The sequence below is a fragment of the Pinus tabuliformis genome, chromosome 5_2 (genome assembly GCF_031772625.1).
Source record: "Pinus tabuliformis cultivar Carrire ecotype Pingquan chromosome 5_2, CPIR1, whole genome shotgun sequence".
In the NCBI taxonomy this organism is placed as follows: Eukaryota; Viridiplantae; Streptophyta; class Pinopsida; order Pinales; family Pinaceae; genus Pinus; species Pinus tabuliformis.
The window spans coordinates 409,252,649-409,267,737 of record NC_142306.1 but is presented as its reverse complement, the minus strand read 5'-3'; the positions used below and the strand labels follow the sequence as shown (position 1 = coordinate 409,267,737).

Sequence of the window (15,089 nt, the reverse complement as noted above, 5' to 3'; positions counted from 1 at the left end):
CCGTTGTGCAAATGAAATCTTTTGTTCTTCCTCAATTTGATGGAGTCCACTGAAATACACTTCTAGTTGTTGTAACTAGTGATTTAGCTTGAAAGCATCGATCTCACCATGGTACAGATTGATATGACCTTTACTTCCCTTTTAAACAGGGGTTGTGATTGATTTACAACACTCTAATTGGGTTGATCTTTTTTAGGTTATTTCTTTGCTTGGTTCTCCATTTCTTTCTGATCTCCTGATCCCCCTTCTGACTTGTCCTCTGCATTTGAACTCCCATCTTCTCTGAATTTTTTGAGCTTATTGCTTAGGGTTGTCATAAGGAGATTTACATTATGATTTATATTTGTGACTTGTTCCATCCGCGAAAACCTCTCCTCTATAAGATCACAAGGGTTATTCACAGATCCGTTGACCATGATTAGGGTTTGACAACTTTTGGCCCAGACAATCTAGATCTCATGTGAATCTCCACAATATACCCAATGAAACCTACTTTGATACAATATGATCCATAAACTACCATGGATATTCCACTGGACAGTTCCTCTCAACAAATCTAATTAAATTATATTCAAAATATGAAATTCTACACTATTACAATTCTATTTCTTTTTAGATTTCTAGATTTGTAGAATACTTTGATAGTGTATGCATATGAATTAAAAAATTATGCAAAAAATAGAGAAAAATGAAATAAAATCTCATGCACACATTTGGCACAAGATATGACCCAGGAAACCCTTCTGAGAGAAAAACCCAATTGGAAGGTGAGGTCGCTCCACTCTCTTTCTTTGAATGGAAATATGGCAGCGAGTACAAAGAAGTATGGCCTATGGTTCATGGGCTACTACAATGCACAAATCCTCTGTGTGCCCTATCTCTTATCTCTCTTGGTTATTTTTGCTTAGTTATGGAAAAAATGCACTCGAAAGAATCGAACCCCTTTTCCTCCTAGTGGCCCGATTATATAACACCCTGATAGCCTTCTAATGGTTAGGTTTGAATACCTCAACTATTAACTAGAGTTACAAGATAGAATCTTCTACATCATAATCATGTGGCTAGCCCCTTTTCATGAATAATAAGGGTTGATGTGGCATCCCCTTAAATTATAGTGGTGAAAACAAGAAGGCCAAATTCTGAGTAGCATAACTTTCACATATGGACTCTAATTGACGTGACTCGTGTCATTGGAAAAGTCTTTGTGTGTAGAATAAGAAAAAAAGTGTCGCTGAAGGTGCAAAGTTTTACCCCCAAAAAACATTGCTTGATGTCTTAAAACACTCCTGGAAGGTTTCAGACCCCAATTTGCCAAATTAGATCACACCAGCAAAAATGGTCTTGAGAGCTGATTCCTCCACTTTTTCCACTTTGAAAGCATCAAGATGTATGACAAATAATATAATGATCCAATCTGGATCAAAATCGATGATCGCTACATCCACAAAATATGTGTACCCACCTGAAGGGATCACTTCCTACTCAACCATGAAGCTTGACCTTGAGGGTATCGAAAGAATTGAACCCATGACCTCTCAATAGCAAAGGTGCTTTAACGACGAGGACTCGACCAATTAAGTTAAACCCTTAGGACTAATAAAATCTAGTTTTAGGGTTACGACCAAGCCAAACACCAAATTGGTGTAAGAGACCTCATTGTTTATGGAACGAGGGATCCTACTTCTGCATAAGGATTTGACTGCTAAAGTCTACAAAGGTTTACATACTCTAATCCCCTTTGGATTTGAAATTGTGACATATTAGGAGGAAACAAATGCTCTTAATCATTATTCCCTAGGCTCTGAGAATATTTAAGACCATTGTCGTTAACAATAGGGTGTGCAATTATGTTTCAAAAAATATCGTCATAGCACATTGATCATTGTATTAAAAGGTTAACTAAAAGCATTTTCTGGTTGATGCATATTTAAAGAATATTCTTCAACAATAATTACAATTATTTTTTCCACCTTCCAGCTAATCTATCTTTAATTGTTTAGTTAGAAATTAATAACCTATAAAATCTTAATTTGAATTGCCATTTCTAGCATTTAATTCATCTTTAAAACTAAGTTGCATATGAAAATAATACTTTAATAATTTACTTTTCATATATCATTACCATTTTTATTTCTATTTACAATGATTTAAACTTTGATTTTTTAACTAGTCATTCCTAAGCTTTTTCTTACATTTATGCTAAGAAAATGTTACAAACAAGAAAAGTTCTTTCAAAATTTCTCTCATCATTTTAGAGCCTCCAGAGACTAGTGGTCTAAATGTAACTTTTGTGATTAATTTTTATATTAATTTGAAATTACTTTTACTAAGAAAATACACTTTATATTAACCAGACCATTAACGTTATTTATAATTCCAAATTATCTTAAATTTTTATTTAATTAAATAATTCCTAAATTATCTTAATTTTTTATTTAAGAAAAATCGCTCTAGTGTCTTAGAGCTTAGCCAAATTAGATACCAAGTAGGAACAAGATCTTGGGAACAATATCATAGTGAGAATTTCTCATATCTGAAGCTTTTGTGTACTAATGTCCTACTATTGGGAAGTATATTAATGCAAGAGAGCAATTTTGGCCATAGCTCAACCCTTTCATCAACATATCTTTAATTCCTAAAATAATTATACACATGAGAGGTCATTGCCCTCTAATAAAGAAAGCAGTTCCTTGCGCCTTCTCATAATTTGAAAGAATTGTTGATCATATTTCTTCTTCCTTATCTTGCACCGCTTCTTCAACCATCTTTGATAATTTCTTCCCTTCTTGCACACAATGAAATCATTAAGGTCCTTGAAATTTTCCCTACATGTACCTTGAACCTTGATCACACTCTCTATATATGAATTTTGCATGCAAGTGTTCTCAGATTTTGCAGATAAATCGAGCTCGTCTTCCTCATCAATTAAGTCCTCCACGATATATCTGTCAGTGCAGTTAAAATAAACATAAGCATTAGTGAATTGAAACAAAATCTTAAAAATAAAGACAAAGAAAACACCATTTCCCCACCAAAAGAAAACTTTTAAGAACTAACATGAAATGAAATTTGTCTTTCAATATCCAATGTGTAATCAAATTGCTTATCATTCAAAGTTTGTGTTACATGGATTTGATTGTACCGAGGTGATCTACAACCTAGTAAGGGAGAGATGTTCACGTTATATTTAAAATTAAATTTAAAAAATTTAATGTCAATTCAATTAAAAGTAAAAAAAGATATAAGATATATTTAATGTCGACTCAATTAATAAATTTAATTAATAAACATATAGTTTGAAATAAAAATATTTCTATAGCTATAAATTAAAATCCACTTTACCATAAAAATTAAAATAACGATTCATATTTGTAACCATTATATTTCAGAACTTTATATTTCAATTTAATCAAGAAGCATATAAAAACATAATACTTCCAATAAACTATATATAATATATATTAAAAAATTAAAATTGAAATTCATATTAAAAAATCTATATTCATATATTTAAATTAAAAAAATATAAAAATACATGAAAGAAAAATGTCGAGCATATATATGTAATTATATGTATAAGCAAGAATTTATTTTATTTTATTTTAACAATAATAATGAGAATATTTGTATTGATGTCAAAATTTGTGCCTAGTTCACAGCGTTACATAGGGGGTTACAATTTGATTATTTCATATACTTATCCCTTGTTGAGGAACGCTAAACTCACAAAGTAAGGGTCTTTGGAGGAGAGAACCTTCCAAAAAAACTCCAAAACTACAAAACATCCCACCTATTTTAGGATAGAATCCTTCGTTACATTGTACTTGCCCAGATCTTAGAAATGAAGCCTAAGGAACAAAGGATGTCCTTAATTGGCTACCCTCCCTTAATCCACCAAACTTCAAGATGCAATCTTCATTGGCACATTCATTTACTTCTTAATTTTTATCTCGTAAGCCATAAAAATAGTTAATTGACGGTATTTCTTTTGCAATCTTTCTCGTGTGATTTAATAAGTTTTCCAATATCTTGTTCCTTAGAGAGAATCCTTTTCCCATGTGTTGAACATTTAGAATGGAATCCCGCAACATAGTAAGAGAAGGGACATTATTTTCTTTAGCTATAAGGAGGCCTTGCAAAAGACCATAGGCTTCTTTGCCTGATTATTTATCATATTTTATAATCACCGTGAATACTTCAATATTATAGTTCCATTGGGACCATAGAGTACCGCTCCCCCTCTTACCACCCCTTGTATCATCAGGATTTTAATAAAATTAAAAGTAAAAAGTACTTCTATATATAAAGATGTGAAATTTATATAATTATAAATAAAATTAATAACTAGCATAGATCCATCTCAACTACAGATCTATCAAGCACCAAGAGGAATCAAATCCCTAAAAGTGCAAACATTTCCTCACGTTTTGCACTCAAAAAGAAATTTGCAACTTGAGAGGTTCGATCCTTCTCAATGCTTGGTAGATCCGGAGTTAAGATGGATCTATCCTAGTTTATACTCATATCAACAAATAATATGAACAAATGTAGTTATAAAACACAAATGCATTGTTCTAAATTCTGTTAAAATATAAAAATAGATAGTATGGACAAAAATGTACTTATTGGAATTTATTTGTTAGACAATCAAACATAGACTTCAGCCGACAGTGTACAATAAGAAATCAAAAACTCAAATGAGAAGTGCAAATTCAAAGCCCCAACAAGAAGTTTAATTCTTCTCATTTTCATTATTACCGAAATTCCAAATGCATTGATTGACATCTCACTTATTAAAACCGACAAAAGTAGGTCTTTAACTCTCAGTGAACCTGTTGTTTACTTTACAGCGCAATATCCGACCACAAGATATCACATTCAGGAATATGAACATTTCCCGAGTATGTCCTCGCTACCAAGATGCTCACTTTACAATATTATGCATTTCTATTCTTCATTATTCCCGCCAGTAGTTGCAATAATCATTTTTTTGTTTCTTTTTTTTTTCCTAAAAAAAAATGTCACTTTATTAATTATAATAGAACGACATTTCGCAAATATATGTGTATACATTCACTTAATATCTAGTGATCTTGCTAAAATCGACATATAACCTTACATAAAAAATGCCAAAAAAAATATCATGTTGTCTAATATATGCTATAAGTGTTGTCATGACATGTGCATATGATATTTGTAATATAATATGTTGATTCGTAAACTTTCGTGGATATTCCACTAAACGGTTCGTCAAAACATATATGATAATAATATATTTAAATTATGAAGTTTTACACTATTACAGTTTTACTAAACTTCTAGATCTGTAAATTTTAACTGTAATTAGTGCATGCATGCGAATGTAAATTATGTAGAAAAGTAGGGAATGACAAAATAAGCTCACACACACACATAAGACACAAGATAGGCTCTGGGAAACCCTTTCAGGAGAAAACCCAGATAGAAGGTGATGTTGCTTTGCTCCTTTTCTCTGTCTGGAAAATAAGGTTACAAGTACAAAGAAGTAATGTTTGTGGCCCGTGGGTTACTACAGTGCATAGATCCTCTTTGTGTGCTCTACTTCCTATCTTCTTGGCTATCTTTGCTCAACTATAGAACAAAATGTTCGTGAAAGAATAGAATGCCTCTTTCTCCTAATGGCCCTATTATAACATAGCCCGATAGCCTACTAATGGTTAAGTTGACGACATCAACTTTTAACTAGAGTTACAACATAAACTCTTATAGAGTATTTTATATCAAAAACATGTGGCTATCCCATTTTCCATGAATAATGGGGGTTGACGCGCCATCCTCCCAAATTATAGGTGTAGAACTAAGTCTAGTTGGATATAATCGATTGACGCACTTCTTGCGTCGTTGGAAAGACCCCTGTGTGTAGAACAAAATGAAAAGGTGTTGTGCTAAAGCAACAAATTTTTACCCCAAAAAACATTGTTTTATGCCTCAAAACGCTCCCAGAAGGTTTTGAATCTTGTTTTGCTAAATTAGGTTCGACTGGTAAAAACGGTCCCATGAGTTGATTCCTCCATTTTGTTTCCACTCCAAATGCATCGAGATAGATGACAAACAATATGTAAGGGCTATTTAATATTTTAATATAAGGCTTGTACAAAATTTTATAGACATTGCAGAAAACAATAAAGGCTTCTAAAATTAAACATCATGAACCTATGATAAAATTTCCCGAATTTTATAAATTTAACTAACAGAACTGATGAGAGTACTTACCTGTAATCCTACGGTTGATGATGCCTCAAACTACTCCTGCTTTGGTTACAAAAGACCAAAACCACCCAGTCAAACTGAGCAGAACCTCACTTACTCAGTCCAGTAAGCTTCTCAGTTGAAGCACACTGTTCCCTCGTGCCCGAAAACTTCAGAACAAGTAAAGCTCAATCATTCCTCATGAACTCTGTGTATCAATTTTCCTCCTCGGGTCGTTACATACACTCCCCCTTCAGAAAACTTCGTCTTGAAGTTAGAGCTTTTATCATATATGAATATTTATGATAGCGCTTAGTACATTCTCCTTAGAATTGTGTATTGAGGTTAAATTCTTACTTAATGTAAGGGCACTATAAAATTGGTATTATGCATACTTTAGGTTTATAACTTTAATGATCATGTTTTACTTCATCAGGTTTCCCAGCTATTACAAAATCATCATATCCTTCCTAATCTCTTCCGCTCCCATCCTATCCGTCCTCTACTGGAGTATGCCATGGTGTCAGTTATACTGGCCTAACCATTTATAAACTCCAAGGATGACAGCGTCGGCTATACCGACCCGATCCCTAGTAGGCATCTAGCAGTCATCATCACACGTCTAGGGGAGTGTGACTCGCACAGTCCTCCCATGACTCTAGGATTCAGAGGATAAATGGCGGGCAACACCTCCACCCTTCCCTGTAGAATTAGGGTTAATACCCTATCATGGAATATCTTTGAGCTTTTAATTCTTCTGAAGTTTCCGTCATCACGTGGTCATTTTGGTAACGGATATTATTTGCAATGATGACACTCTTTCCTTCACACTTGGGTAGACCTATGATAAAATCCATTGAAACCTCCTCCCAACGTTGACTTGGAATGGATAAAGGTTGTAACAGACTCGGGGTCTTAATTGTCTCAACTTTATTTTGTTGGAAAACTAAACATTCCGCCACAAACTTTTGAATATCAGATTTAAGGACATCCCAAAAAAATTCCTTCTTAACTTTTGGTAAGTTTTTAGAAATCTTGAGTGCCCTCCTAATGGAGAGGTGTGGAATTTGAAAAGAATATTTTGTACCATAACGAATCATTTTTCCAGCTAAATGGATAAGATCTACTGGGATCTTGCTGCAACTTTTGAATGAGTGCCCACACTTCTTCGTTATTCTTCCATTCAACCCTTGCTTCGTTTATTCAATTTGGTTGGATAATAGAAATGGCACAAAACAATGCTTCCACATCCTCATCCTTTCTTAAGAGTGCATTTGAAACAACATTTTGCTTCCATTTTTTGTAGATGATTTCAAAGTCATAACCCAACATCTTTGTGACCCATTTTTGTTGTTTTTCTGAAGATAATCATTGTTCTAAAAGTATTTAAAACCATCATGATCCGTTTTTACCTTGAAGTGTCTTCCCATTAGGTAAGGTCACCATTTTTTAAGTGCATGTAATATTGCCAAAATTTCCTTCTCATAAATAGCTTTGTGTAAATAATTTCTTTTGATTGGCCGACTTTCAAAAGCAATGGGTTTTCCTTCTTGCATTAAAACAACACCAATTCCATTTCCTAAGGCATCACATTCCATAATAAAGGTTTTTGTGATGTATGGCGTAGCTAATACTGGTGCTTGCCACATTGCCTCTTTAAGATGTTCAAAGGCCATCGTTGCTTCTGGAGTCCAAAAAAATGCATCTTTCTTCAATAATGTTGTTAGAGGCGTTGCTATTTTCCCATAATTCTTAACAAACTTGCAATAATGCCCTGTCGACCCGATAAATCCTCGCAAATGCTTTATGGATGTGGGATTTTTCCATTCCTAAATGGCTCTAATTTTGCTAGGATCTACCTTAACACCTTCATGAGATTCAATATGACCCAGATATTCCAAGTCCTGTACTCCAAAGAAACATTTGGAGGCTTTTGCATATAATTGTTTCTCCTCCAATAGCTTGAGCACTCTGTCAACATGTTGAACATGATCCTTCCAGGGTTTGTTGTAGATTACTATATCATCAAAAAATACCAACACAAATTTTCTAAGGGATTGAAAATGGAATTCATCAAACCTTGAAATGTAGAAGGTGCATTGGTAAGGCCAAAAGGCATGACGAAGAATTCATAATGACCCTCACGAGTTCTAAATGTTGTTTTCGAAATGTCTTCAGTCTTCATTCCGACACATGTGGGAGGCCTTTGGGAGTCTCAAATACCTTCGAATGATTGCCCAAGACATTTTGGAATGTTTGAGATTTATCAATTGACTAAAGAAGGTGTTGCTCTTTATATCCTCATAATGTGCTATCATTTCCTCTGTAAAAAATGACCAAGTGACAATTTTTTTACGAGGGCAAAGCCATCGATACCATAAAAACTAATTGGGTTCCAAATATAATGTTGCAATGCGTACCTTTTGTGTGTTTTGCACATTATTGAGATCGAAATATTTCTCCATCTGTAGTATCCATGTTATGAGATCCTTGACATCAAACTTCCTCATATCGATCTTTAGAACATGGTGGGTTTTCGATCCAATGCTAAAGTCTATTAAATCATGATTAACATTTCATTTGTTCTCATCATGAGTTTCATCTAAATACATTTTCACTATTAGGAAGCATTTCTTGTAGCAACCTTGTCAAACCTTCCTTGAAACCTTCCATGTCTGTGTTTAAACCATTCTTAAAATCTTCCATATTATCTTTCATGTCAACCATATTAGCTTTCATGTCATCCATATTAGCTTTCATGCCATTCTTCAATCCTTCCATGTCTGATTTTAAGCTATTCTTCAAACCATCCATCTTAGCTTCCATTTCATTTTTGGTTACTCTTTGTGAGAGCGAAAATTGTTGCACTTGGTCTTGTAATTTTGATATATCATGTTGCATTTCTTCTTCTTCTTTATGCGTCATAGTAGAAATTTCGGGTTGCTTACTAGGTGTTTCCATTTTCTTTCTTCGGGGCATCAATTAATGAGTATTATGGTTCACTATGCCCTTTGAATCACTTCAAATTATTTTTTCAAACAAAACTTATGCAAATTTAAATAAAATACACACCTTTTTTTTCTTTGTAGGAGATCAATATTGAATATCTATTGTATCTCTGTAATGGCGGATCTCCAAGGTTTGAAATTTTGTCCTGAATCTCCCACAATGACTTGATTATAGACTAGTTCAATGCGAACTAGTACGAAGTCCCACGTGTCACTGTTTCGAGCTTCAAACCTCAAAACGATACTCCAAAACTACAGTTCGTCCTCTTTCTGTCACGTATTACAAAATTCGAATGCGATGCACAGATCTCCAATAAATGAGTGTACTCCACATTCCCTCGTTTTGAAGTTCTTATCTTTCTGTCAAGGATAATATCATGTTGAAATTCTTCAAGAAATTCTGGAGAGGAATATTCTATTGAAGGAATTTGAACATGCTCTCCTTGATCATCAATCAAAGGAGGTTCATATAATCTCAAATTCTCAACATTGACAACTGCATACATTTTCACATAAGGAGGCAAATCCAAATAGAAGACATTATTACCAATCTTTTCTAGAATCTTAAAAGGTCCATATCTTATTATTTTCAGCTCTTTACATTCTCCTCTAAGCCTCTCTTTGCTGATGTAAAGCTAAACTTCGTCTCCAACCTGAAAATTGTGGTCAACACGATGCTTATCATGCCTTGTCTTATACTTGGCTTGGCTCTTTTCCAAATGTTCTTGAACCATTAGATGCACCAATTAAACTTGTTCAACGAATCTCTTGGCCTTATCAATGTCACTGTGACCTTCAATAGAAACATCCTTCCCAAATATAAAATCTAAAGGAGATTTTGGTAAGTAACAAAAGCATGCCTCAAATGGAGATGTGTGAGTCGATGAATGCTTTGCCCGATTATAGGCATGTTGAATGTAGTGTAAGTATTCATCCCAAAGCTTAGGATGTTTGATGCAATAACCACGAAGAAGATGTACTACCATTTTGTTCACCACTTCTGTCTGACCATTGATTTATGAATGGAATGTTGTGCTCTTTTTCAACTTAGTGTCCATGAGTCCCCATAAGCTTAACCAAAAGTTCCCGACAAATCGAGAATCTCGATTAGAAATAACAGATTTGGGCAACCCAAAATGTACCCATACATGTTGAAAGAACATTTGTGCAGCCTATTCAGTTGTAACATGTTTCTTATAAGGCATCATAATACACATTTTTCTTAAACGATCCACCACAACATAAAGATAATCATGATCATTTTTAGACATAGGCATTCCTCCTACAAAGTCCATAGAAACACTTTCCCAAAGACGAGAAGGGACTGGAAGTGGAGTATACAATCCTAACTTTCTATTGCTAGGCTTACTTGTAGCACATAAAGAACATCCTCTTACATATCATGACACACTTTCATTCATTCTAGGCCAATAACAATATCTTTGTAATTGTGCCATCGTCTTGCCTACACCAAAATGGCCAACAATAAGAGAACTATGCACTTCCCTTATGATGTTCACTCTTTCACCCTGTGGAATGCATAACTTGCCAAGATGATACAAAATTTTATCATGCACATGGTAATCCAATTCCTCTACTTGGTTTCCTTAACACAAAGTTGCATATACATCTTTAAACTCATCATCTAAAGGATATTGTTCAACATAGCTCTCATGCATGATATAATTTTGCTTAAGAACAATTGAAGCACTAACAATTGGTCTAAAAGAATGTCCACAAGCTTGTTATAGATATATTTCTTATACCTTATCACCAAGTGAAATTTCTGCAAGAAAGCCATCCATGTGAAGTGCCTCGCTTGTTGTAGCCTAGTTTGTGATTGGAAGTATTGCAATAGTTGATGATAAGTCTGAATGATAGTTTTCTTTCCCATCAAATAATGTTTCCACTTTTTTATAATTTGCACCAATGCATACAGTTCCTTGTCATATGTAAGATACTTAACCATTGCACCATTAAGATTTCCAGAATGGTAACATATGGGCTTACCATATTGCATCAAGACCACTCCCATGGCATAGTCACTTGCATCTGTTTGTATCTCAAATGGCTGTCTTAAATTAGGAAGTGCAAGAGCTGGAGTTTTATTGATTCTCTCATTTAATGCATCAAAATATTTATGTTTCTTGCCTCCCCATTGAAAAACTTGTTTCACACTTGTCAAGGAATGTAATGGAGTTGCAATTAAAGAAAAGTTAGAAGTGAACTTTCTCCAATATTGGGTTGTTCCCAAAAAGCTTCTAACCTCAGTTATATTATTAGGCTTGGGCAAGTTTATAATGACTTTGAACTTTGAGGGATCTATTTTCAATTCACCCCCTCCAACAATATGTCCCAAATACACTAATGAGGTCTTTCCAAACTCACATTTAGACATCTTTAAAAACAACTTTTCTTTCTTCAAGACATTTAAGACTTGCCTAACATGCCTGACATATTCTTCACGGGTTTTCCTAAATATCAATATGTCATCTAAGTAGACAATCACAAAATCATCAAGAAAAGGCCTTAAGACATCATTCATAACTCTCATGAATGTTGTAGGAGCATTGCAAAGCCCAAAGGGCATAACTAACCATTCAAACAAACCTTGCTTTGTTTTGAAGGTTGTCCTCCATATGTCTCCATCAATCCAAATTTGATGATAGCCACTTCTCAAGTCCAACTTAGTGAAATACACAACATCTTTCAACTGATCAAGCAAATCATGAATTCGAGGAAGATGATAACAATTCTTTACCGCAATATTGTTCAAGGCTCTAAAATCTACACACATGGCCCATGTACCATCTTTCTTTGTTAGCAAAACAATTGGTGACCCACATGATGATGTGCTTGGTCTGATGACCCCTTTGTCAAACAATTCTTGAATTTGTCTTTTGATTTTTGGATTCTCCATCACTGACTTCCTGTACATGCCAATGTTTGGAAGAGGACAATCTTGCTGCAATTGGATCTCGTGTTGGATTCCTCTTTTAGGAGGCAATTCTTTGGGTTCCTGAAACATCTCATCATAGGTGTTAACAACCTCATATAAATCAGATTTTAACCTTGCATCACATCCTTGGAAAGCATCATTTTCAACATTCTCTTTGGGTTTGATCATCAAAAGCACAAAGTTCTAACTAGCATTGACTAACCTCTTCATTTGTGCAGCATTCACAAGTGACAACTTCAACTTCTTGTTATGTGCTCTAACAATGTACTCAACTTCATTTTTAAACAAATAATATTTATTCTCATGGCGATGAAAGATGGCTCTCCTGTCATATAGATATGGGCTTCCCAAAACAATACGACAAATGTCAAGTGGAATACCGTCAAGTTCTACTTCATCTATAAATTTATTTGCAGTGGTGACAAATCTCAATTTACATATTTTTGTCACATGCAATTTTGCATTTTCACATATACATCCTAAAGGATAAGGTTTAGGATGTGGAGCGTTTTCCAAATTCAATTTCTTAACAATGTCTTCAGAAAAAGGTTTTCTTGTGATCCACTATTAAATAATTTATCTATCTTGGTATGTTTTGAAACGACTCTAATGTGGAAAAACTTTATTCTCTCTTTTTCATGTTGAGTTTCATTGATGCTACTTGAAGAAATAGTACTTGCAATAGAGTCCTTACCTTTGAATCCCATGGTTGTGATCTTTGTTTCATCCCTAGAGACGGATCCTAAATCATGTTGTGTAGTTGCATAAGTCTTTTGTTTCCATTTGTTGTTAAACTTTGTGAGTCTCATTTTGGGATGAAGTTTCCAACAATGGTCTTCATCATAGCCTTCTTTTGAACAATGTTTACATGTGAGTTTTTCTCCCTCTTTCTTGACTGAAGCATTCTTCTTTCCTTTCCTTTTGAATTTCCCCTTTCCTTTGTCTCCACTCTTAAATGGCTTTTTACTACCCTCTTGAGGAACATTCTTCCCTCTTGCTTCTAAATGAGTTGCATGTACACAAACTTCATCTAGTTTTGTAGGGTTAAACATGAGAATTGTGTGTTTCAAATAACTATGCAATCCTCAAATGTACTCGAGTAGAGTGTCTCGAGAGGATTAATCTATACCCAAAATCAAAACCTTTTATCTAAATTCTTGAGTATAGCTTTGCACATTTTGACCTTTAGATTGCCTAAAGATTTTCCAATCCATAATAGTTTTTTGCATGTATGCTAATGGATAAATTGCCTTCTTATTGCAACAAAAAAATCATTCCAAGAGGATAAAATCTTACTATGTTTCTTCATGTCCTCTTGAGTTTTGGCTTGCCACCAAATAAGGGTTGCACCTTCCAATCTAAGAGAAGCAAGCTGAATTTTGGTCTCATCATCCTTGATTCTTTGTATCTTGCAATACACTTCAATCTGACGAACCCAATTATCCAATTTCTCAGCATTTACCTCCCCATTGTACATAGGCAATTCAAACTTTATATCAAGCTTAAGAAAAGGAGTTTTACAATGTCCCTTTGGAGAATTTGGAGGTGTTTGTGAAAGGGTAGAAGAAGTAGAAGATGAGGATGAGGATGGAGGTGAAGGTGGTGGCTTGTCACCATTCCCTGCATTTCCTTTTGGAGGTTTTGATCTCTCTCCATATAACCTTGAATTCCTCTCTTCATAAAGAACCTTTACCATTTTAGACATCTCAAAGAAATCTTTTCTAAAAGTTCTTTCATCCTCAGACATCCCTTCAGGACATTGTTCATGTGCCATGACTATTGAAGATTGGGGTGTGTTTGTTCTCCTTGAAACAATTTGAGATCTTGTCTCAATAAGTTCTCATTCTCCTCTTTTAATATTCAACCTTGTAAGCATCAGAAAAACACTTGCAAACAAAATCAAATATTCACAATAAACTGATGCTCTGATACCAAAATGATAAGAAACTTGAAGGTGATATACAAATTGCAAGTGAAAATTTATGTATTTTGGGTAATGGATCAAGTTACAAAACACATAAAAAAATGATTTTTAAACTTAGCTAACATAAAAAACAGAGACAATACCATATCAAAAACACATAACAACAAACATGATAAAAGAGTTCACCCCTCTCTTGGGCTACATCTCTTGGTCCAACTTCCAATGTAGGGCCTCTTTCATTAAATGCTCAACTTTGTGTTTACAATGCTCAAAATGTAAAAATGATGTCTCCAATGAATCTAGAACTGTAAAAAACCCACATTTGGTTTCTTTATGCACCTAATTTGGCAAAAAACTGAGAAAGTTATGCATGTTACAACTTTTTTCCAATTTCCATAATTAACCATCCTCCAATTTGACCTAAACCTGGCTTGAGCACCCCAATCGCAAACCTGCGCAAACCTGGCCTGCAACCCAGCCCGCTGAGTGAAATTGTCGGACAATTAACTTGTCCACTAACATCTAGTTTTTGAAATTTGAGGTCATATGGTGGCAAAGAACCTAATGGCCGAGGCTAGCCGGTCGAGCCCCCAACACCTCGCATCATGGTCATATTAGTGTAGATGTGACCGCATCAGGTGACGAATATTGTGGGTGCACGCCAATTGTCAAGGGTTGTGGATATGTGACAGGTGATAGGCCCTAGGGCTGGCCCCTAATCCACACCCTAGGGGTTGGCCCCTTTTCGATTTACATGTGCACTTTTCTCCACGGCCTGTAGTTACTGTAAAAAACTATTCATGCTCTCTTTTTTCTTTTTCTTTTTTTAATTAAAAAATACATTGCTTATTAATGCACATAGAGTGATATAGGTGAGTGTAGTATGAGGCAGAAATATCCGGTCTCAAACAATAAGTTGCGCATGTATTTGGAGTGACAGAGATGACAGTGTGAACTGCCACTTGCTATT

The 15,089-nt window shown here is 34.6% G+C and overlaps 1 protein-coding gene across 1 annotated transcript in view; it reads right to left on the bottom strand.

Moving 5' to 3' along the window:
* Positions 1-2,446: 2,446 nt before the first annotated feature.
* LOC149159259 (2-isopropylmalate synthase) overlaps positions 2,447-15,089 on the bottom strand; it is a 130,549-nt gene continuing 117,906 nt past the window's right edge. The window contains exon 5 of the mRNA XM_089433458.1: positions 2,447-2,945. Within this exon, the coding sequence (XP_089289584.1) occupies positions 2,645-2,945 (301 nt within the window). The 3' untranslated portion in view covers positions 2,447-2,644. The remainder of the gene's footprint in view (positions 2,946-15,089) is intronic.